The sequence below is a fragment of the Loxodonta africana genome, chromosome 2 (assembly GCF_030014295.1).
Source record: "Loxodonta africana isolate mLoxAfr1 chromosome 2, mLoxAfr1.hap2, whole genome shotgun sequence".
Lineage (NCBI taxonomy): Eukaryota > Metazoa > Chordata > Mammalia > Proboscidea > Elephantidae > Loxodonta > Loxodonta africana.
In genome coordinates, this window is record NC_087343.1 from 208,898,923 (window position 1) to 208,924,107 (window position 25,185).

Genomic DNA, 25,185 nt, shown 5'->3' on the forward strand with positions numbered 1-25,185 from the left:
CAATCACATAAATAAAACAAAAGACAAGAACCACATGATCTTATCAATTGATGCAGAAAAGGCATTTGACAAAGTCCAACACCTATTCATGATAAAAACTCTCAGCAAAATAGGAATAGAAGGAAAATTCCTCAACGTAATAAAGGGTGTTTATGCAAAGCCAACAGCCAACAATATCCTAAATGGAGTCTGACAGCATTCCCCTTAAGAATAGGAACTAGATAAGGATGCTGTTTATCACCACTGTTATTCAACATCGTTCTGGAGGTCCTAGCCAGAGCAATTAGGCTAAAAAAAGAAATAAAGGGTACCCAAATTGGTAAGGAAGAAAAAAAAGCATCTCTATTTGCAGGTGTTATGATCTTATACACAGAAAACCCTAAAGAATCCATAAGAAAGCTACTGGAACTAATAGAAGAGTTCAGCAGAGTATCAGGATACAAGCTAAACATACAAAAATGAGTTGGATTCCTCTACACCAACAAAGAGAATGTCAAAGAGGAAATCACCAAATCGATACCATTTACGACAGCCCCCATGAAGATAAAATACTTAGGAAAAAAGCTAACCAGAGATGTAAGAGACCTATACAAAGAAAACCACAGGACGCTACTGCAAGGAACCAAAAGAGACTTACATAAGTGGAAAAACATATCTTGCTCATGAAACTCATGAAGACTCAACATTGTGAAATGTCTATCTACCCAAAGCGATCTGTAGATACAATGCAATCCAGATCCAAATTCCAATGACATTGTTTAATGAGACAGAGAAGCAAATCGCCAACTACATATGGAAAGGGAAGAGGCCCCAGATAAGTAAAGCATTACTGAAGGAGAAGAACATAGTGGGAGACCTCACACTACCTGATTTTAGAACCTATTATACTGCCATGGTAGTCTAAACAGCCTGGTACTCGTACAACAACAGACACGTAGACCAAGAGAACAGAATTGAGAATCCAGATGTAAATTCATCCACTTATGAGCAGCTGATATTTAACGAAGGTCCAAAGGTCATTAATTTGGGAAAAGACTGTCTCTTTAACAAATGGTGCTGGCATAACTGGATATCCACTTGCAAAAGAATCAACAAGATCTATACCACATACCACACCCCAAAACTAATTCAAAATGGATCAAAGACCTAAATCTAAAATGATAAAGATCATGGAAGAAAAAATACGGACAATGCTAGGAGCCCCAATATGTGGCATAAACAGAATTCAAAACGTTACCAACAATGCACAAACAACGGAAGAGAAACTAGGTAACTGGGAGCTCCTAAAAATCAAACACTTATGCTCATCCAAAATACTTCACCAAAAGAGTAAAAAGACAACCTACAGACTGGGAAAAAAATTTTGGCTAGGACAAATCTGATTATCGTCTAATCTCTAAAATCTACAAGATACCGCAAAGCCTCCACAACAAAAAGACAAATAACCCAATTAAAAAATGGGTAAAGGATATGAACAGACACTTCACCAAAGAAGACATTCAGGTGGCTAACAGATACATGAGGAACTGCTCAGGATCCTTAGCCATTAGAGAAATGCAAATCAAAACTACAATGAGATACTATCTCACCCCTACAAGGCTAGCATTAATCAATAATAATAATAATAAATGTTGGATAGGTTGTAGAGAGACTGGAACACTTATACACTGTTGATCGGAATGTAAAATGGTACAACCACTTTGGAAATCAATTTGGTGCTTCCTTAGAAAGCTAGAACTAGAACTACCATATGATCCAAAAATCCCACTCCTTGGAATAATCCTAGAGAAATAAAAGTGAAGCCATCACATGAACAGATATCTACACACCCATATTCATTGCAGCACAGTTCACAACAGCAAAAAGATGGAAACTACCTAGGGCCCCATCAATGGACAAATGAATAATCAAATTATGGTGTATTCACTCAATGGAATATTACACAACTACAAAGAACAATGATGAATCTGTGAAACATCTCATAACATGGATTGCATCTGGAAAGCACTTTGCTGAGTGAAATTCGTCAGTCATAAAAGGACAAATATTGTATGCGATCACTATTATAGGAACTCAGTAAGAGGTTTAAATACAGAAGAAAACATTCTTTGATGGTTATGAGGGTGGGGAATTATTTTAGATGAAGGGAAGGATAACATACAATATAGGGCAAGTCACCACAACTGGACTAAACCAAAAGCTACGAAGTTTCCTGAATACAACCAAACACCTTGAGTGACACAGTAGCAGGTGTGAGGGTCTGGAACCATAGTTTCAGAGGACATGTAGGTCAATTGGCATAACAAAGTTTATTATAAAAAAAATGTTCTGCATCCCACTTTGGTGAGTGGCGTCTGGGGTCTTAAAAACTTGCAAGCGGCCATCTAAGCTGCATCAATTGTCTCAACTCATCTGGAGCAAAGGAGGATGAAGAACACCAAAGATATAAGGTAATAATGAGCCCAAAAGACAGAAAGGGCCGCATAAATCAGAGACTACATCAGCCTGAGAACAGAAGAACTAGATGGTGCCTGGCTACAACCAATGACTGCCCTGACAGGGAACACAACAGAGAGTCCCTGATGGAGCAGGTAAAAAGTGGGGTGCAGAACTAAATTTCTTATAATAAAACCAGGCTTAACGGTCTGACTGAGACTGGAGGAAGCCCAGAAGACATGGCCCCCGGACTCTCTGTTAACCCGAAACTAAAACCATTCCTGAAGCCAACTCTTCAGACAAAGATTAGACTGGAGTATAAGACATAAAATGATACTGGTGAGGAATGTGGTTTTTAGCTCAAGTAGATACATGAGACTAAGTGGGCAGCTCCTGTCCGAAAGCAAGATGAGAAGGCAGAGGGGGAGAGAAGCTGGTTGAATGGACAGGGAATACAGGGTGGAGAGAAGGAATGTGCTGTCATGTTATAGAGAGCAACTAGGTAGTCACATAACACTGCACATATAAGTTTTTGTATGAGAAATTGACTTGAATCATAAACTTTCACTTAAAGCACAATAAAGAAAGAAGAAAAGTTTGAGAGGGCTCATCTAAGATACATCTACTGTTTCGACCCCGTCTGGGGCAAGGTTGAAACAAGAACACCAAAGAAACAAGTGGAAGATGAGTCCAAAGGACTAATGGACCACAACCACCATAGATTCCACCAGAGTACAGCACAACTAGATGGTGCCCAGCTACCTCCACCGACTGCTCTGACAGGCATCACAAGAGAGGACCTCAGGCAGAGTGGGAGAAAAAAAGTAAAACAAAATCCTAACTCACGAAAAAGGACCAGGCTTATTGGTCTGACAGAGATTGGAGAAACTCTGAGAGTATGGCCCAGGACACCCTTTTAACTCAGTAGTGATGTCACTCCTGAGGTTCATCCTTCAACTAAAGGTAGGACAGGCCCATAAAACAAACAATAATATATGTAACTCAACCATGTATATGAGACTAAAGGGGCATACCAGCCAAGGGGCAAGGATAAGGAGGTTGGAGGAACAGGAAAGCTGGACGTATGTAAATGGGGAATCCGGGGTCTGGAAGGGGAGAGTGTTGACACATCACAGGGTTGGCAATCAGTGTCACAAAACAATGTGTATTAATTTTTAACGAAAAATAATTTTCTCTATAAAATTTCATCTAAAGTACAATTAAAAAAGTAGCATCTGAAAAGCAAGAAAAGCTTCTCTAATAGAGGCAGCTAAAACTTAATTTTAAAAATTATTGTGATAAAAGCATAGAAATAAAAGAAGCAAAATTTCCCAAAGGGACATTATCAATGATAAACTAATAAAATCATTTTTTTTTTCTTCTTTCGGTATTAGTAGTATCATCAGTCTTATATATCATCTCTTCATAGGCTTTATTATTTCTTTAAATAAACTAACTTTTATTATCTTTTACTCTCAAGGAGCCCTGGTTGCACAGTGTTTAAGAGCTCAGGCTGGTAACCAAAAGTTTAGCAGTTTGAATCCACCAGCAGCTCCTTGGAAACCCTGTGGGGCAGTTCTCATCCTGTAGGTTCGCCATGAGTCAGAACAGACTCCATGGCAATGGCTTTTTCTGGTTTCTGTCAAGGATGCTATGCTAAAAGATAAACAAAAACACTAAAATCTTCAGTTTGAAGTTACAACTAGATCTGAGAATTATTGTAGTAAGAGATTAAGTGAATCAGGATTACAGTTAAAATTAGTCAGTCTTGAGTTTCATTCCTGAGCTTTCCACTTAAAATCAGAGGAGCTATGTAACATTTGTAATTTTGCCTAAGTCCTTCAAGATTCTGTAACAACACATGTAAGGTAGAGAAAATAAAACATCCTAATCAAAACACTTTGAGTATTAAGCAGGGGCCAATATGCACAATCCATAATACCTGCTAACTGGTGAGGTGTTACTTTCCTTCCCTCCTTTTTACCACTCTGATGTGTTTATGTCTCTTCCCAAGATATTTGCCTTCAAGTCACGAAAGTGATTGCCTAGTCAGAGATAGGGAGTCAAAGCCTCTATTTGTTTTTCAGCAGCTCTACAGTGAAGGAATTACTTTATCTCACTTCCTTCCTGCTTTCTGTATCATTAATATAAATCTAGCAACATAAACATCATCTAGGAGATTTGACTATTTTCTAGAATTGATACATTCAAGGTGCCTAGTAGAGAGCCTGGCCCATTGGAGGGAATAAAAAACAGTTAATCCTTCCCATCTTCCTCCTAGGTGTAGAAACTAAAGGCTAAGCATGTCAAAGGCAAATATCTATCCAAAAGTTTTTAATACACTTTTGAAATCAAACAAATTCTTAATTTTAAAATATAGCACTTTTTAAAAAAATTTTTATTTTGCTTTAAGTGAAAGTTTACAAAACAAGACAGTCTCTCACACAAAAACATGTATACACCTTGCTACATATTCCCAATTGTTCTCCCCCTAAAGAGAAAACCAACTCCATCCCTCCACTCTCTCTTTTTGTGTCCATTTCAAAAGCTTCTAACCCCCTCTACCGTCTCATCTCCCCTCCAGACAGGAGATGCCAACACAGTCTCAAGTGTCCACCTGATCCAAGAAGCTCACTCCTCACCAGCATCCCTCTCCAACCCATTGTCCAGTCCAATCCGTGTCTGAAGAGTTGACTTTGGGAATGGTTCCTGTCCTGAGCCAACAGAAGGTCTGGGGGGCATGACGGCCTAGGTCCTTCTAGTCTCAGTCAGACCATTAAGTCTGGTCTTTGTACGAGAATTTGGGGTCTGCATTTCACTGCTCTCCAGTTCCCTCAGGGGTTCTCTGTTGTGTTCCCTGTCAGTGCAGTCATTGGTTGTAGCCACGGACCATCTCGTTCTTCTGGTCTCAGGCTGATGTGGCCCTTTCTGTAGTTTGGGCTCATAATCGCCTTGTGTCCTTGGTGTTCTTCATTGTCCTTTGATCCAGGTGGGTTAAGACCAATTGATGCGTCTTAGGTGGCCACTTCCTAGCATTTAAGACCCCAGGCGCCACTCTCCAAAGTGGGATGCAGAATAATTTCGTAATAAATTTTATTATGCCAATTGACTTAGATATCCCTGAAACCATGGTCCCCAAACCCCCATCTCTGCTACGCTGGCCTTCAAAGCATTCAGTTTATTCAGCAAACTTCTTTGCTTTTGGTTTAGTCCAGTTGTGCTGACCTCGCCTGTATTATGTGTTGTCTTTCCCGTCACCTAAAGTAGTTCTTATTTACTATCTAATTAGTGAATAACCCTTACCCACCCTCCCTCCCTCCTCCCTCTCGTAACCATCAAAGAATATTTTCTTCTCTGTTTAAACTATTTCTCGAGCACTTATATAGTGGTATTATGCAATATTTGTCCATTTGCATCTGACTAATTTTACTCAGCATAATGCCTTCCAGATTCTTCCATGTTATGAAGTAGTATTCCATTGTGTGAATATACCGTAATTAAAGCACTTTGTTTTTATAGAATGCTTGAGAAACCCTTTCATTTATTTAGTCTTGCATGGAATTCAAGGAAATGTGTATGAGTCGAAGCAGACTCGATAGCACCTAACTACAACAGCAACATATTCAGAAGAATGCATTTGCATGCAGAATCGACTAACTCTGTGTATAGACTTAGTGTTGTAAGTGTTGGCTAGAAATTGAATTTTAGCACCTGATTTTTTTTGATTCCTTGTTTAGTATTTTATCTCTTTTACAACCTTGCATTTAGATAAACATTATAACCCAAACCAAACCCATTACCGTTGACTCTATTTAGACTCATAGTGACCCAATAGGATAGAGTGGAACTGCCCCATAGGGTTTCCAAGGAGTAGCTGGTGGTTTTGAATTGCCAACTTTTTGCTTAGCAGCCAGGCTCTTAACCACTGTGTCATCAGTGGTCCAGATATACTATATATTACCTATTATAAATTTTTTTTCTTTTTAAAAATTTAAACAAAATTATTGCAACTCTATATTAGAACATGAATTATATTCTTTTGTCTCATTGAATTTCTTTTTTCTTCAGAAAACAGAATATTTAATTTTCATTGTTTCAAGATTTTCACATTTTCTTTCTTGAAAGGGATCAAATGAAATACTTGATTCCTTCAATTATTATCAAAAAACATGAAAATCAAAATTTGCATTCAGAGGTGGGGCCAAGATGGCCGACTAGGTAAAAGCTACCTTGGATCCCTCTTGCAACAAAGACCCGGAAAAACAAGTGAATCGATCACATACATGACAATCTATGAACGATTACCATCAAACATAGATCTAAAGAGTTGACCTGAGTGACAGGGGAGCAAAAAGCTGCATCCTGAAGCAGTGACTGCTTCTGGAACCGGGGACCCATGCCACAGCCTTGAGCCCTCGCAGTTCCTGGGTGCCGAGTGGTGGGGCTGATTGCGGCTTGCTGAGGTGGGTCAGGCATGGGACACAGCCCTAACCCCTAGCCCTCTGGGGTAACCTCTGTAGAGACTCAGCCAGCTCAAGCAGGCTGCACACTGACGGGGCTAACGAGAGAAAGAGCAACCATGGGGAAGCAGCAACTCTTTTCAGAGCCTGGAGCGAGTGTCCCAGTCAGAAAACCTTGGCACCGGGCTTTGGACTGGGCACAGGGGAGCTGAACACGGCATCCTGAGATGGTGCAAACATGGGATGTAGCCCTAGCCCCCAGAAGTGACCTCGGGGGAAGCCCAGCCAGTGCATGCAGGCAGCACAGCAATGCAGCTGACAGGAGGAGAAATCACCGGGAGGCAGAGACTGGTTTTGGAGCCTGGAGTGCTGCATCCCAGCCAGGGAACCTTGGTGCTGGGCTTTGGAATGGGAATGGAGGAACTGACCATGGCTTCTGAGACAGCACAAGCACAGGACGTGGGCCTGACCCTTGGGGGCAATCTCAACCCAGCCAACACACACAGGCTACACTCCCCTCGGAAATCTCAGATAAAACAGTCATCACCAAGCAAGAAAAGTAACTTTGTCTATATTCCTGGGTGCTACTCTCTCCTATCTATCTGATCCCTCCCCTTCACTTCCGAGGTGGCTTCATTAACATTGGAATTTCCTAGGCCAGAGAGTGAAGTGCTCTGTGGTTTTTATTTTCTTTTTCTTTTGTATGTTTGCTTGCTTTTTGCTTTTCCCAACCCATTCTCCTGGCCTGAAAGAAGCAGCTACAAAAAACCCAGGGTCCAAAATTCCTTCCCTGACTTCCCAAAATTGGACTAAAAATACAGAACCAGCTCCAGCCAAGCATATGAGATCCACAGTCTTGGGCTTTCATCCCTACAGGCAATAAGGTGGCTATTATAATGCAAAGGCAATTCTGATAGTTATTTGACTGTAATTGTTTTAGCTGATTACTGGAAAGACAAGTATCCCAGGGTTGATATTTCTACCTATTAAACAGAGCCCTCACTGACCCACAACAGAGAACTGAGGCCTGAAGCTCCACCCAAACCTCCTAGCCTCCTGCCATAGGGGTCTGAGGATAGTGACACCTATCAATCTGTAAAGGTACATGCATTGGGTGCCTAAGGTACAGCTGCAGAGCCCACCCACTAAAGTGCTTTAGGAATAGAGAAACACCTACCTCACAGGCACTTGGCAGAAGCCTCTCAGCATCCTGCTTCCCCCCCTCCCCAGAGTGTGACCTCTGCTGCTACTAAAATTTGGTGCACACAACTATCACCGCTACTCCTCTAAGTGAATATGTGACAGTCTACACCACATATTGATGACCAAAAATCAGATTCTACTCAATAATAGTGAATAGACTCTAAGGCTTATATATCTGGTAACAACCTAAACCAGCTGGTAAAAGGACATAAGTGATTCAAAGGCTACAACAATCAAGACAGCACAATCTAGTAGCCCATCTACATATATTGAAAGAAAACAAAACAAGATAAGACTCAGTGAGCAAATATAAAATAAATCATTACAATATCTTATAGATGGCTCAGAGACAGCAGTCGATATCAAACCACATAAAGAAGCAGACCATGATTGCTTCTACAAATCCCCAAATTAAAGAATCAAAATCTTTCCTAAATGAAGATACAATCCTGGAATTGCCAGATGCAGAATATAAAAAAACTAATTTACGGAATGCTTCAAGACATCAGGGATGACCTCAGAAATGAAACAAGGCAATCTACAGAAAAAGCCAAGGAACACACTGATAAAGCAGTTGGAGAAATCAAAAAGATTATTCAAGAACATAGTGGAAAAATTAATAAGTTGCAAGAACCCATAGAGAGAGAGCATTCAGAAATCCAAAAGATTAACAGAAAAATTACAGAATTAGACAACTCAATAGGAAGTCAGAAGAGCAGAAACGAGCAATTGGAATGCAGAGTGGGGGAGGTGGAGGATAAAGCAATTGACAACAATAGAGTTGAAGAAAAATCAGATAAAAGAATTAAAAAAAATGAAGAAACCCTAAGAGTCATGTGGGACTCTATCAAAAAGAATAACTCGAGTGTGATTGGAGTTCCAGAACACAGAGGTATAACAGAAAATACAGAGAGAAGAGTTGAAGGGCTGTTGGCAGAAAACTTCCCTGGCATCATGAAAGATAAAAGGATATCTAACCAAGATGCTCATCGAACCCCATATAAGAGTGATCCAAAAAGAAATCACCAAGACATATTATAGTCAAACTTGCCAAAACCAAAGATAAAGAGAAAATTTTAAAAGCATCCAGGGATAAAAGAAAGGTCTGCTACAAAGGAGAATCAATAAGAATAAGTTCAGACTACTCAGCAGAAACCATGCAGTCAAGAAGGCAATGGGATGACATATAGAGAGCACTGAAGGAGAAAAACTGGCAGTCAAGGATCACATATCCAGCAAAACTCTCTCTCAAATATGAAGGTAAAATTAAAACATTTACAGATAAACATAAGCTTAGAGAATTTGCAAAAACCAAACCAAAGCTACAAGAAATACTAAAGGAAATTAGTCAGGAAAACAATAATATCAGACACGAACACAACACAAGGTCACAGAACAGAACATCCTGATATCAAATAGGGAAATCACAAAAACAAATTAAGATTAATTTTGAAAAGAAAAAAATGCTCAAAAAAGGGAATCATAGAAGTCATTATGTATAAGATAACAATAATCAAAAAGAGGGACTAAATACAAGAGGTATAGAACTGCCATATGGAGAGGAAAACAAGGCGAAATAGGACAATACAAGGTAGGTTTTTACTTAGAAAAATAGGGGTAAATATTAAGGTAACCACAAAGAGGTCTAATAATTCCATAACTCAAAATAAAAACCAAGAAAAACATAATGAATCAGCAAACATAAATTCAACTACTATGAAAATGAGGAACACACAATTTACAAAGAAAAACGTCTCAGCACAAAAAAGGGGGTGGAAAAATGAAATTGTCAACAACACACACAAAAAGTCATCAAAATGACAGCACTGAACTCTTGCTTATCTATAATTACACAGAATGTAAATGGACTAAATGCACCAATAAAGAGACAGAGAGTCTCAGACTGGATAAAGAAACACGATCCGTCTATATGTTGCCTACAAGAGACACACCTTAGACTTAGAGACACAAACAAACTAAAACTTAAAGGATGGAAAAAAAAATATCAAGCAAACAATAATCAAAAAAGAGCAGGAGTAGCAATATTAATTTCTGACAAAATAGGCTTCAAAGTTAAATCCACCACAAAGGATAAAGAAGGACACTATATAATGATAAAAGGGACAATTGATCAGGAAGACATAACCATATTAAATATTTACTCACGTAATGACAGGGCTGCAAGATACATAAATCAAATTTTAACAGAATTGAAAAGTGAGATAGACACCTCCACATATATAGTAGGAGACTTCAACACACCACTTTCGGAGAAGGACAGGACATCCAGTAAGAAGCTCAATAGAGACACGCAAGACCTACTTACAACAATCAACCAACTTGACCTCATTGACTTATACAGAACTCTCCACCCAACTGCTGCAAAATACACTTTTTTTTTCTAGTGCACATGGAACATTCTCTAGAATAGACCACATATTAGGTCATAAAACAAATCTCTGCAGAATCCAAAACATCGAAATATTACAAAGCATCTTCTCAGACCACAAGGCAATGAAGCTAGAAATCAATAACAGAAAAACTAGGGAAAAGAAATCAAATACTTGGAAAATGAACAATACCCTCCTGAAAAAAGACTGGGTTATAGAAGACATCAAGGAGGCAATAAGGAAATTCTTAGAAAGCAACGAGAATGAAAATACTTCCTATCAAAACCTCTGGGACACAGCAAAAGCAGTGCTCAGAGGTCAATTTATATCTATAAATGCACACATACAAAAAGAAGAAAGAGCCAAAATCAGAGAACTGTCCCTATAACTTCAAAAATTAGAAAGTGAGCAACAAAAGAATCCATCAGGCACCAGAAGAAAACAAATAATAAAAATTAGAGCTGAACAAAATGAATTAGAAAACAGAAAAACAATTAAAAGAAATAACAAAGCCAAAAGGTAGTTCTTTGAAAAAATTAACCAAATGGATAAAGCATTGGCCAGACTGACTAAAGAAATACAGGAAAGGAAATAAATAACCCGAATAAGAAACGAGATGGGCCACATTACAAAAGACCCAATTGAAATTAAAAGACTCATATCAGATTATTACAAAAAAATGTACTCTAACAAATTTGCAAACCTAGAAGAAATGGATGAATTCCTAGAAAAACACTACCTACCTAAACTATCACAATCAGAAGTAGAACAACTAAATAGACCCATAACAAAAAAAAAAAAAGAGATTGAAAATGTAATAAAAAAAAACTCCCAACAAAAAAAAGCCCTGGCCCGGACGGCTTCACTGCAGAGTTCTACCAAACTTTTAGAGAAGAGTTAATAACGCTACTACTAAAGGTATTTCAAAGCTTTGAAAATGATGGAATACTACCTAACTCATTCTATGAAGCCACCATATCCCTGATACCAAAACAAGGTCAACACACCACAAAAAAAAAAAAAAAAAATGTACAGACCTATATCCCTGATGGACATAGATGCAAAAATCCTCAACAAAATTCTAGCCAATAGAATTCAACAACATATCAAAAAAATAATCCACCAGGATCAAGTGGGATTTATACCAGGTATGCAAGGTTGGTTTAATATTAGAAAATCCATTAAAGTAATCCACCATATAAATAAAACAAAAGACAAAAACCACATAATCTTATCAATTGATGCAGAAAAGGCATTTGACAAAGTCCAACACCCATTCATAATAAAAACTCTCAGCAAAATAGGAATTGAAGGAAAATTCCTCAACATAATAAAGGGCATCTATACAAAGCCAAGAGCCAACATCATTCTAAATGGAGAGAGCCTGAAAGCGTTTCCTTTGGAACGGGAACCAGACAAGGATGCCCTTTATCGCCACTCTTATTCAACATTGTGCTAGAGGTCCTAGCCAGAGCAATTAGGCTAGACAAAGAAATAAAGGGCATCCGGATTGGCAAGGAGGAAGTCAAATTATCTCTCTTTGCAGATGACATGATCTTATACACAGAAAACCCTAAGGAATCCTCCAGAAACTACTGAAACTAATAGAAGAGTTTGGCCGAGTCTCAGGGTATAAGGTAAACATACAAAAATCACTTGGATTCCACTACATCAACAAAAAGAACATCGAAGAGGAAATAACCAAATCAATACCATTCACAGTAGCCCCCAAGAAGATAAAATACCTAGGAATAAATCTTACCAAAGATGCAAAAGACCTATACAAAGAGAACTACAAAGGACTACTGCAAGAAACTAAAAAGGACCTACATAAGTGGAAAAACATACCTTGCTCATGGATAGGAAGACTTAACATTGTAAAAATGTCTATTCTACCAAAAGCCATCTATACATACAGTGAACTTCCTATCCAAATTCCAATGCCATTTTTTAATATGATGGAGAAACAAATCACCAACTTCATATGGAAGGGAAAGGAACCCCGGATAAGTAAAGCATTACTGAAAAAGAAGAAGAAAGTGGGAGGCCTCACTCTACTTGATTTTAGAACATATTATACAGCCACAGTAGTCAAAACAGCCTAGCACTGGTACAACAACAGGCATATTGACCAACGGAACAGAATTGAGAACCCACATATGAGCAGCTGATATTTGACAAAGGACCAGTGTCAGTTAATTGGGGAAAAGATAGTCTTTTTAACAAACGGTGCTGGCATAACTGGATATCCATTTGCAAAAAAAATGAAACAGGACTCATACCTCACACCATGCACAAAAACTAACTCCAAGTGGATCAAAGACCTAAACATAAAGACTAAAATAATAAAGATCATGGAAGAAAAATAGGGACAACGTTAGGAGCCCTAATACAGGGCATGAACAGAATACAAAACATTACTAAAAATGACGAAGAGAAACCAGATAACTGGGAGCTCCTCAAAATCAAACACCTATGCTCATCTAAAGACTTCACCAAAAGAGTAAAAAGACCACCTACAGACTGGGAAAAAATTTTCAGCTATGACATCTCCGACCAGTTCCTGATCTCTAAAATCCATATAATTCTGTCAAATCTCAACCACAAAAAGACAAACAACCCAATCAAGAAGTGGGCAAAGGATATGAACACGCACTTCACTAAAGAAGGTATTCAGGCAGCTAACAGATACATGAGAAAATGCTCTCGATCATTAACCATTAGAGAAATGTAAATTAAAACTAAAATGAGATTCCATCTCACTCCAACAAACCTGGAATTAATCCAAAAAACACAAAATAATAAACGTTGGAAAGGCTGCAGAGAGATTGGAACTCATACACTGCTGGTGGGAATGTCAAATGGTACAACCACTTCGGAAATCTATCTGGCGTTTTCTTAAAAAGTTAGATACAGAATTACCATACAACCCAGAAATCCCACTCCTCGGAATATACCCTAAAGAAATAAGAGCCTATACACGAACAGATATATTCACACCCATGTTTATTGCAGCACTGTTTACAATAGCAAAAAGCTGAGAGCAACCAAGGTGTCCATCAACGGATGAATGGGCAAATAAATTATGGCATATTCACACAATGGAATACTACGCATTGATAAAGAACAGTGAGGAATCTGTGAAACATTTCTTAACATGTAGGAATCTGGAAGGCATTATGCTGAGTGAAATTAGTCATATACAAAAGGAGAAATATTGTATAAGACCACTATTATAAGATCTTGAGAAATAATATAAACTGATAAGAACACATTCTTCTGTGGTTACAAGAGGGGGGAGGGAGGGAGGGTGGGAGAGGGTTATTTACTGATTAGATAGTAGATGATAACTACTTTAGGTGAAGGGAAGGAGAATACTCAATACAGGGAAGGTCAGCTCAACTGGACTGGACAAAAGGCAAAGAAATTTCCGGGATAAACTGAACGCTCTGAAGGTCAGCCGAGCAAGGACGGGTTTGGGGACTATGGCTTAAGGGGACATCTAAGTCAATTGGCAAAATAAATTCTATTATGAAAACAATCTGCATCCCACTTTGAAGTGTGGCGTCTGGGGTCTTAAATGCTAACAAGCGGCCATCTAAGATGTATCAATTGGTCTCAACCCACCTGGATCAAAGGAGAATGAAGAACACCAAGGTCACATGATAACTATGAGCCGAAGAGATAGAAAGGGTCACGTGAACTAGAGTCTTACATCATCCTGAGACCAGAAGAACTAGATGGTGCCCAGCCACAACCAATGACTGCCCTGACAGGGAGCACAACAGAGAACCCCTGAGGGAGCAGGAGAACAGTGGGATGCAGACCCCAAATTCTCATAAAAAGACCAGACTTAATGGTCTGACTGAAACTAGAAGGATCCCGGCGGTCATGGTCCCCAAACCTTCTCTTGGCCCAGGAGAAGAACCATTCCCGACGGCAACTCATCAGACTTGGAAGGGACTGGATGATGGGTTGGAGAGAGATGCTGATGAAGAGTGAGCTACTTGTATCGGGTGGACACTTGAGACCGTGTTGGCGTCTCCCGTCTGGGGGGAAAAGAGAGGGTAGACAGGTTTAGAAACTGGCAATAGGGTCAGGAAAGGAGAGACTGGAGGGAGGGAGCGGGACTCATTAGGGGGAGAGTAAATGGGAGTATGTAGTAAGGTGTATTTAGGCTTATGTGTGGCAGACTGACTTGATTTGTAAACTTTCACTTAAAGCACAATAAAAATTATTAAGAAAAATTTGCATTCAAAATTTTAATATTCTTTTTTGTTTCCTAAATTCAAATAAGTTATTTTTATCATGAATCCTGGATATAAATAATCCTTTAGTTTCTTGAAATGATGGAATAGAAAACATGGGCTATTAATAATGATTTGAGTTTTGCTCATCACGTTTTTTCCCACATATATGTAGATGAGTGAGATAAACACACATGTCGACATATAAGTGAAGAATATGTCAGGCAATAGAGACAAAAGAAAAGACAGTTTCAAGATAATTTCACATAACATATAGAAGAACATAGATATATTTCAAAATATCCCAGAAATATTTTGATTAGAAGAGAGAAATGGGAAAATATTGAGTATAGACACATACATTAAATGAGTCATGGATGAGGGATTTTGAAGGATACAGAGAGATTAGATAATGAGTTTTGAAACATCAAGTTATAAATTATCCAAGTTTCTCTAAAATTGTTTTGCTCTATTCTCATTATTTTAAGAACTAGGAAATATTTATTTTTACAAAATTATTTACTAATTTCACAAGTGTAAGTGTTAAAAAAAAAGTGTTAGTGACTGTATAATATCCAACTCTGGGTCAGTTTAATAAACTAGAATGTAATACTTGAAGTTGGGCAAGAGCAAAATAGGGAGAATGGGATAGACCATTACATAGTAGGCATGGATTTAATCATATTTCCATTACTTACACAATGGCAGAATCTATACGCGTAGCCATGACAAATAAGAGAAATGCCTTTTATTCATTAGTTCTTTTGACCTCCTGAAACTGCAAATGGCAGAGCTGTCTATGACTTGGGGCACCAACTTATCCTGAGGATAGAGGCTGAACTAGGGAACTTACTTAATGAGTACCAGTCAGCATCTTAGGTTGGGTTCTCTAGAGGAGGAAAACCAGTGAAGTGTATGTATAAATATGTACACAGAGATCTATTTCCAGGAAATGGTTCCCACTCTTGTGGAGGCTGGCAAGTTCCAAATGCACAGTAGGCTGGAAACTTCTCCTGACTCATGCGGTTGCAGAGGCTGACAAACTCAAAATCTGCAGGTCAGGGGTCAGGCTGCTGGCTCAAGAGGTTGTAGGAGCTGGTGAATCCAAAATATGCACGTCAGGCAGGCAGCAGGACGCACGCTTACCTCCCAAGATCCAGAAGTCAGAGGACGACAAGCTGAATGCAGGATCAAGAGAGAGAGTGAGTATTGCCCAAACATCCAAACAGATTGTATACAGGCCACACCTCCTTGGAAACCGCCCCCAACTGATTGGTCACTCACATCAGATCACAAAAAGGAGGAGGATGACATAATATCTGCCAAGCTACTGAGAATCATGGCCTAACCAAGTTAACACATAACATTAACCATCACAGTCCACCCCTTGTCAACTAGGCATCTGTATATATCTCCTTAAATACAGACATCATAAAGGCTAACATGATATACCTAACATGCAGAAACAGAAAATGTACTAGCCCCATTTGCATCCAATATTTTATAATAAGTAATGGAATAAGAGAAGGAAGAAAGCAAAGATATTATATACACACAACACACATACAGGTAAAACACAAGGTAGAAATACTCCTAACAGTTAACAGCCCTTGTTTCTGCAACTGGTCACGTGGTCATAGCTGGTCTTTAGAACTACCTTCTTCCACCAACCATTCCGTATTCCCTTAGCCCTCAGCAAACACCCCAGCTGGCTGTGATTCTTTGCTGGAGGGGCAACCCAAACCTTCATTCCTGAAGGGTCTGAGCTGTTAATAATCATATCAGAATTGGGTTGCTGTAGATCTCCTTTGACTTTAATCACAGGGAATGGTAGTACTAAGAGACGGCCTAAGGTATCTCCTGTATTCCAGACATACCCTTTTGACCTCCATTCTGTAATATCAATCCGATTTCCCATTAGTAATCTGGAGCAATCACACCAGCCAATATAGTAACTCCCTTAAACGGCTGCAGATTCAGAGGCATGAAGATCCCAAAGTGGCTGGGTGGCATTCTTAACTTCCAGTTCAGTGGAATCAGTGTTGTGTGTCCTCCCTTTGGAAGTAAGACCTCTAGACCCACAGAGCATAGGTTACTGTGACAGGAAGTAAAAATTTTGCGAGTGAGTCAGTAAAGGTAATGATGAGTAGTGCAAATCCCGTTTCCACCACTTGATTCCTGGACCCATAAATCCTGGCTTTGGGAGAAAAAGCACCATATAATGGACACTTCTTTAGTGCATATATAGCCTCCTGGAGAACATTGCCTCAACCCTGCAAGATATTGCCATGTTCCTCCTATCTCACATATAGCCATATTGTCTGTCCATCCATTATTTCCCTGAGGAAATTTTGTCCTGCAGTAAAGACTGTGGTAGGCTCCCATCTCATTTCTTACCATAGCTGTATTCATCCTTTTAAAATCCATTAATATTATGTGACTATGAAAATAATATGAATTTATTCATCAAATGGTAAAGTCCATGAAAGCAGGGTCTGTTTATCTCATTGACCGCTCTTTCTGTCTTTGGCAGTTGTTAGGCATTCAATCTAACACCTACCTGTCAGTTTGTTGTACGTGGTGGCTTGTATGTTCCTATGATGCTTTGAAGCTATGCCACTGGTATTTCAAATACCAGCCGGGACTCATGGTGGACAGGTTTCAGTAGAGCTTCTATAGTAAGACTGAGTAGGAAGAAAGGTGTGGTTATCTAATTGCTAAAACTTAATCAATAAAAACCCTATGGGTCACAACATTATATTTCCAGACATAGTGCAACAAGAAGAACCCTTAGGTTGGAAGATGCTCAGAATACCTAGTGGCCATAATAACAGACTCAAGCATATCAAAAATTGTGAAGATAGTGCAGGACAAGGCAATGTTTTCTTCTGCTGTACATGAGGTCAATATGAGCCAGCAGTGACTTGATTGCAACTAAAAAGTACCACAACAGATATACAATAAAATTTTGTTCAAGATATTTGCATTTATAACCTACTGCTGGGGAATTAAGGAACAATGGAGGCTCAGTGGTTAAGCCCTTCACTGCTAAACCAAAGTTTGATGGTTCAAAACCACCAGCTACTCTGCATGAGAAAGATGTAGTAGTCAGCTTCCATAAAGAGTATCTTTTGTATATAAATATTTGTATGAGAGACTGACTTGATTTGTAAACTCTTAAAAAACAATAAAAATTAAAAAAAAAAAAAAAGAATCAAGAGTCAGGAGAATAGTGTGTCCTTTGGACCTAGGGTCCCTGCACTGAGAAGCTCTTCAACCAGGGGAAGATTGATGACAAGGACCTTCCTAAGGAACTTACAGAGAGAGAGAGAGCCTTCCCTTGGAGCTGACACCACGAATTTGGACCTGTAGCCTACTAGACTGTGAGAGAATAAATTTCTCTTTGTTAAAACTAAGAAAAGAAAGGAGTACATCCTTCGAAAACCATATGAACCAGTTCTACTACAGGGTTGCTATGAGTTAGAAATAACTTGAAAACAACAGCTGTCATTTGGTTGGAGAATTATTTTATATTTGTCATTAACTACTTAATACAAAACCAATGAACCCATTGTAATCCTGCCCAAACATATTTATATATTATTACTTAACTAAGATTGTGGAATTAAAACATTCACTTTTGTCGATGGAAATTTAGAGATCAGCTGAAGTAATCATTTGTTTACAGGCCAGCGAATATGATAATCATTCGCCTTGCTTCTCTCTCCACATTACAAAGCCATACTTTTCTTGTGAGTTTATACTCAAGTTCTTCATCACTTTGACATTTTCTCTCATATTTATACTACTCATTTGTGCCTTAATCTTTAATTATTCATTGGCTTTGCACCCCTTTGGGACTCTATGACCGAGACATAGATTTGGATCTCTGGGTTGTGATATTAGCTCTGGTGCTGTCTCTGTTGTGTGCCATGACCTTTAGTAACCCATAAAGCCTCTCTGACTCTCTAATTCCTCATACATATGCATATATATAAAGAAGATCCTTATCTAGTTAATCTGAATCTAAAGTGACCACTAGCTCTAGAACTACGGTAGGTTATTCACCCTTCAAGGAAGAGCCACACATTTGATTATTCATATATTTGCAATCTTCATAGAAATAATGAAAGTGAAGTGTAATTTTTAAGTTATTCTATAAAGATATACTAATTCTGAAATTGAAAAACATTTAGAGATTTTTAATTTACTTGAACAAAAATATCAATTTGGAGAGCGTTCCACATGTATGAACATATAGCTAATAATCATATGTATTCTGTTCATTAGAATTCTGTTGTGGATCGTTGGGTCAAAGGAGACAGTAAGGCTTACCCCATCAACCACATGGGATGATTTCAGGACTGTAAATCTCCACTGAATCTCTCAAAGTCTAATTGATGGGTTAAGACCTGCAGTCCCTGTGGTGTTCCCACTATAAATAAGTCGTACTCTACATCTAGCCACATTGTCATTATTGGAAGCCCTGTTTCTGTACATTATGTCTCAGATCTTGCATTTAATCTTTTTAGCTTATGATCACTCTGTGGGTATTACTCTTGTGACCCCGAATATGCAACAATACGAAGAAAACAGGCTGTGAACCGAAACACCTGTATGTTATTAAGGAGAATCTGCTCCCTTTTCTCCTTCAATTGGCAGTTTCCCATGAGTTTTCCCAATCAATTTCTCCTATTTAGATTACCCAAGATTTATAACTGGAATCACACTAAACCAGAAAAAAATATCCAAGAAGAGGTTGAATTGCGCATAATATCAGGTATTCCAAAAAAACATTTCATGTCATAATAATGTGTTTAAAGCAATAATCATAGTACCTCGCATTAGAGTTGTTCAAAATTATAACTGCCGTGGGAAAAAAAGCAATTTGGACCAAGATCTGCATTTGATTGGAGCCACTTTAATGGAATTTAAATGTATCCATAATCTTGATCAAAAATTAGATTGTATAAAAATTTAATAGAATTTGCTAGTAAACGTTCTAGTAGAAATTAAGCATGTCCCTAAACTTAACCCATCTCCATTTCCAGGTGTATCCATGCTCACCACCATGTAGATGTATGAAGCATTGAAATGTAATTGCCCCTTCTAAAGTTTGTCTAAATACCCTGACAAGGTAGTTTGTGTCAAGTAAATTATACCACAATGATCCCTAATCTCTTTAATTCAGTATTGCAAATCCAGGACCACGCTTTTGAAGGATCCCTGAGCAAAGTCAGATCCCAAGGAATCTTCATGATCAACTTACAAAACTTCATGCAGGCTGGTGGAGAAAGGGGCAGTTCTGACCTGGACTTCTGCTCTCCTTGATTTATGTCTCAAAATTCCACTACATAGGTAAGTATTGAGTAGAAATAAAAGAAAAAGTACAATACTATTTTTCAATTTTTTTTTTAAATATTCTTCTTCAGCAAAGTACTCTATATTAAGAAGGGAAAATTGTTCTTCTTGCTTCTAGGTTATAATCTATTGTTTGTTAACCCAGTAATTAATGGAAAGAGGTAAAATCCAAAACAGTGAAAACAAGTTATAAAAATACTTATAATAAAGTAAGGCAAAAACCACAAGCCTGAGAAAGGGTAAGATGATTCTTTGCGATTAAGGTAGATTCTAGAGTAGAAGTTGACAAAATACCTTGAAAATAATTTTGTCAGGGGACCACTGAAATAGGAAATTCCATGGTAAAAGAAGAGCATGCTAATGTAAGCTGGAAATTTGGAGTAATGTAAGCTGAATGTTTGAAATTACTCATAATTATATTCTTATTTCAAAAAAACCCGTAACTCATTTAGAATCTCAGGAAATACTCAGTACTGAGACATTGAAAGAAAAAAAAAAGAAAAAAAGCACAGATTTCAGACTTGTTGAATGCCTACATTGCACTTTTCTTTCATCTATTTTATTATAATGTATTTCAGACATGGAGAAAATATGTTAATATAGTGCTCGTCATGTCCCAAATTCTGCTCCAAAAAGAAATTTTTTTCAACTCTCCAAACTATGTTATAGGTGCATTGAACCATCTCTGGAATACCCTCTGTGAATTACTCTCCCTTCAGTGTCTCGGAGAATGAGCTCTTCTCCTCTAGTTGGTGTATACTCTGCCTATGTATTTATTTATTTTATTGCAGATATATGTGTCCAAATTTAATATTTTGCAGTGTAGTATTTGATAAATTGTATCACACTGTAATTTTGCTTTTTCTTTCAACTTTATTTGTTGAATTTTTCCAATAAATTGATATATGATTTATTTACATATCCATTTTCCTGTAGATGAATATATAGACATTCCTCCTGTATTTCATGGTTCATAATAGTGTTGTGTTTTTGTTTTTTAATGTGTTGCAACGTGCATCCTTGTATAGTCTCCCAGGGCATACTCCTTGAAGTAAAAGTGCTAAGTAGAAGTGGAATTTTATGAGATATTACCAAACTCTTCCCCAAAAGTCTTGCATTAATTTGGTCTCTCACGTTCATTTTCCCTTTTTCATTTATTTATTCATTTGACAGATATGAATGAGTTAGAACTGTGTCAGGCAAAGAGCTAATGTTAGAGAATAATAGAGAACAAAATAGACACGTTTTGCCTTCCTAGTGTAGGAAAATAAACCAGTAAAGAGTAAATAAGAATATATATAAATATATATACATACATATATAGTATGTTAGATGATATATGTTATTGTAATAAAATAAAACAATGGAGGCAGGTAAATAATAGGGATATATGGTCCTGCAATATTAAATGCAATGGCGGATCAGTCAGAATGGCTCACGTTAGGTTACGCTGCTGCGCAAAAATAAATAACCCAGTGTTTATTTCTTGACCACCTTGTGCATCTGGCAGGGGGTACTGGAGCTCTGCTCACCCAAATCTCTTTGGGACCATGGATAATGAAGCACTTTGTTGCCTATTTTGTCATTTATTTTCCAAAATTTGTTTGTGTTTATTGTTACAGATGAACTTAATAAACTGTTAATTGAAGTATAATATATAAGCAGACTTTCTGAGTTTGGGATCAAATTATGACGAAAGTAGATACACAATTAGGAAGCAGTCTTACAGTAACCATGTTTTCCATGTGAATGTAAAGTGGGCTTTTCAATCTTCCAGTTGGCATGAAGAAGGGACTTGAACTGCAGATATAACCCTCCCTTAAATAGTTAATATTGTTGATAACACTGTAAAGCACCTAAAGCTATCATTGGATGACATAGGGTGGCACAGACAAATAGGGTCCAAATATAAAATATGTTTGAGGGGAGGAGGGTTCTAAATTGACTGTTAGTTCAAGTTCTGATTATAGTAGTTATGTTCTGCATGATTCTGGCTTTCTGACATTTAGGTGTATTTTTACAAAGAATGAGAGTTTTGTTCCTAAGTATCAAATATGAAAATATGCTTTACAAACTGGAAAAAATGAAACTGCTTAAAAATGTAAAATTTCCTCATGACAAAGATGGGGTTTGTGTTTTGATAACTGCACCACCTAATTGACAATCATATTTGATTCCCATATGTATGTACCTTGAGTGGAAAGTTACTATGTGACTGAGAAGAAAAAAATGGAAAAACAACAGCTACAAAAATGGTGGATTAGGAGAGGATTTTTAAAAAAGTGAGAGCTCCAGGGAAGAGTATGGGGAATGTGAACAACAAGAAAAATCGAAAAATTCTCTTTAGTTAATCAATGCTGTTTATGCTTCCTCTATAGTTTTCCATAGTTGTATTCAAAAGAATGTAAGAAGGGGAACTTACCTCAATTCCCTAACATGAAGAAACGAATGATCTAAGCTTTGCTAACATGTCAGATGAATTAAAACCATGTCATCTTTGCCTTAGAATGGTGAAAGTAGTTGATGGCTTCAACGTGTAGTTTGATAAAGCATATTCTAGATAGAATATTCAGGGTATAGCTGGAAACTATTTGCTGTAGAGATTAGGAGTGTGATTTTTCACTCCAATTAACCATCTCCCGGGGCGGGGGGAATATATATATATGTGAAAGATTTAAAAAACAATGTAACTTATTCTTCTCTCCCAGGTGAAAACTGTAAGCTGAACCATGTACTCGGGGAATCAAACTTCAGAGAATCAAACATCAAGCACCTATTTCATCCTCATGGGGCTCTTTGATCAAACTAAATGTGCAGTTTTCCTCTATACCTTGACCTTTGTCCTTTTCTTGATGGCCCTAACTGGGAATGCCCTTCTCATCCTCCTGATCCACAGGGAGCCCTGCCTTCACACTCCCATGTACTTCTTCATCAGCCAGCTCTCCCTCATAGACCTCATGTACATATGTGCGACAGTCCCCAAGATGCTCTTGGACCAGGTTACTGGAGATAATACAATTTCCCACTTGGGTTGTGGGGTCCAGATGTTCTCCTATCTCACCCTCGCTGGAGCTGAGATTTTTCTCCTAAGTGCCATGGCCTATGATCGATATGCTGCCATTTGCAGACCTCTCCATTACCCACTGCTCATGAACCAGAGAGTCTGCCATCTCTTCATGTCTGGATGCTGGTTCCTGGGAATGTTGGATGGTTTGTTGCTCACTGCAATGACCATGAGCTTACCTTTTTGTCAGTTTAGAAAAATCGTGAACTTTTTCTGTGAGGCCCCTGCCCTGCTGAAGCTCTCCTGCTCCAACACCCTCCTTTACGAGATGGTCATGTACCTGTGCTGTATCCTCATGCTCCTCGTCCCCATCGTTAGTGTATCTGGCTCATATGTTCTCATCCTGCGCCTCATCCACAGCATAAATTCAGCAGAGGGCCGCAGAAAGGCCTTTGCCACCTGCTCCTCCCACATGGTGGTAGTGCTGCTCTTTTTTGGTGCTAGCATATACACCAATATGCTCCCCAGATCCTACCACACAGGTGAGCAGGACATGACGGTGTCTGCTTTTTACACCATCATCACCCCTGTGTTGAACCCGTTCATTTACAGCCTCCGGAACAAAGATGTCACAGGGGCCCTGAGGAACTTGATGCTATCAGGGATGAGACCGAGGAAGTTTTAATGTGAACACCTAGGAACCACCATCTCCCATTTCCCCGTCATTTTCTCTCCTCCCAATCTGTCCTCTCATTCTTTCCCCTGCTTCCTGAGCCCCAACATAAAGTCCTATAAGATACTCCCTCCCTCTCACTCATGAGGCACTTCTTTTATACACCGCTTACTCATTCTTTGTAATTTATATATATGCTTAAGTTCCATAGAGTCAATTATTTGTGATGCAATAGCTGATATAAAGAAAACCATAGCAAGTGCCTTGTATCTTATCACCTATCCCAACTTTATTTGCCATTTTACTATGAGATTTGGGGAGTAAATGTCTTAACCCTAAAAGTGGGTAACAGTAATGAGTACTTGAGGGAAATTGGCTGTTTCCTAGCTTTGCAAATCCCCTTAAGTCATAGTCCAATTGTGCCAGCCACTGGATGGAATGCTGCAGTTGCGTCTTCAGTAATTGCATCTACACACATATTTTCCAAGTGTGGAAAGTTAGTTTCATAGTTAAATACTAAGGTTTTTTATAGTATTTGGCCATCAAAACTATCTGGACAAATACCAATCCACATTAAAATTAAATGGAGCTTAAAAATCCATTTTTATATGTACAGGCCTTAAGGACATAAATAGAAGTGTCTGCATGTTTATAATATTTTTAGTTTTTAACTAAAATACAAAGGCCCTGGGGGGAAGTAGATGTTTAGGAAATCTTAATCTCAGTCTTTTACTTCTGGAACAAGGAAAACCAACAAAATGTTTCTGGATAGGTCATCAGAATTTACTTCCTCTACCATGGTGCAAATCTACTAGTAGAATCAAATTATTATTATATTCATGAACCAAATTATTAATGATTTAGTGTTTCTGGCATGCAGTGAATTTGGAAAGAAATGTATTTGTTCAGATAAATATGCAGGAAGGTGATTTAGGTCCCAAAGTTGTTAAGTTACCACCATTTGACAGAGAACCCTCATCTTACCTTAAATACTTTCAAGAAATAGGCCCCAGTTGTTTCCAAGACTGCTACATTTTTAATTGACTGACAGGTACTTTTCTTTCCTGTTACCTGAGATGAATACTTTGGTTTCTAAACTGATTTCTGCAGTGGGTGAAAGGAATTTGTCTGGATTTCATACAATCCCTCAAGGCTGAGCAAAAAGTAACATCTGAAAAGCAAGAGAAGCTTCTCTAGAGGTAGATAAAAATTTTATAAATCAGTGTGATAAAAGTATAGAAATTAAAGGAATAAAACTTCTCAAAGGGACAACATTGATGAAAGACTAATAAAATCATGTTACTTTTTCTTATAACTACATTAGGAATATCATTAATTAATTTTATATACTATGTCTTCATAGGCTATTTCTTTAAATAAAGGACTTATCTGTCTGTCTCTCAAGGACACT

The 25,185-nt window shown here is 38.1% G+C and overlaps 1 protein-coding gene across 1 annotated transcript; it reads left to right on the forward strand.

Moving 5' to 3' along the window:
- The first annotated feature begins 20,718 nt into the window (after positions 1-20,718).
- On the forward strand, positions 20,719-23,916 carry LOC100674480 (olfactory receptor 2T3-like). Its single transcript, XM_003422150.3, has one exon. It carries the CDS (start codon positions 22,827-22,829, stop codon positions 23,784-23,786), a length of 960 nt encoding a protein of 319 aa, XP_003422198.2. The 5' UTR covers positions 20,719-22,826; the 3' UTR covers positions 23,787-23,916.
- Positions 23,917-25,185: the final 1,269 nt, after the last annotated feature.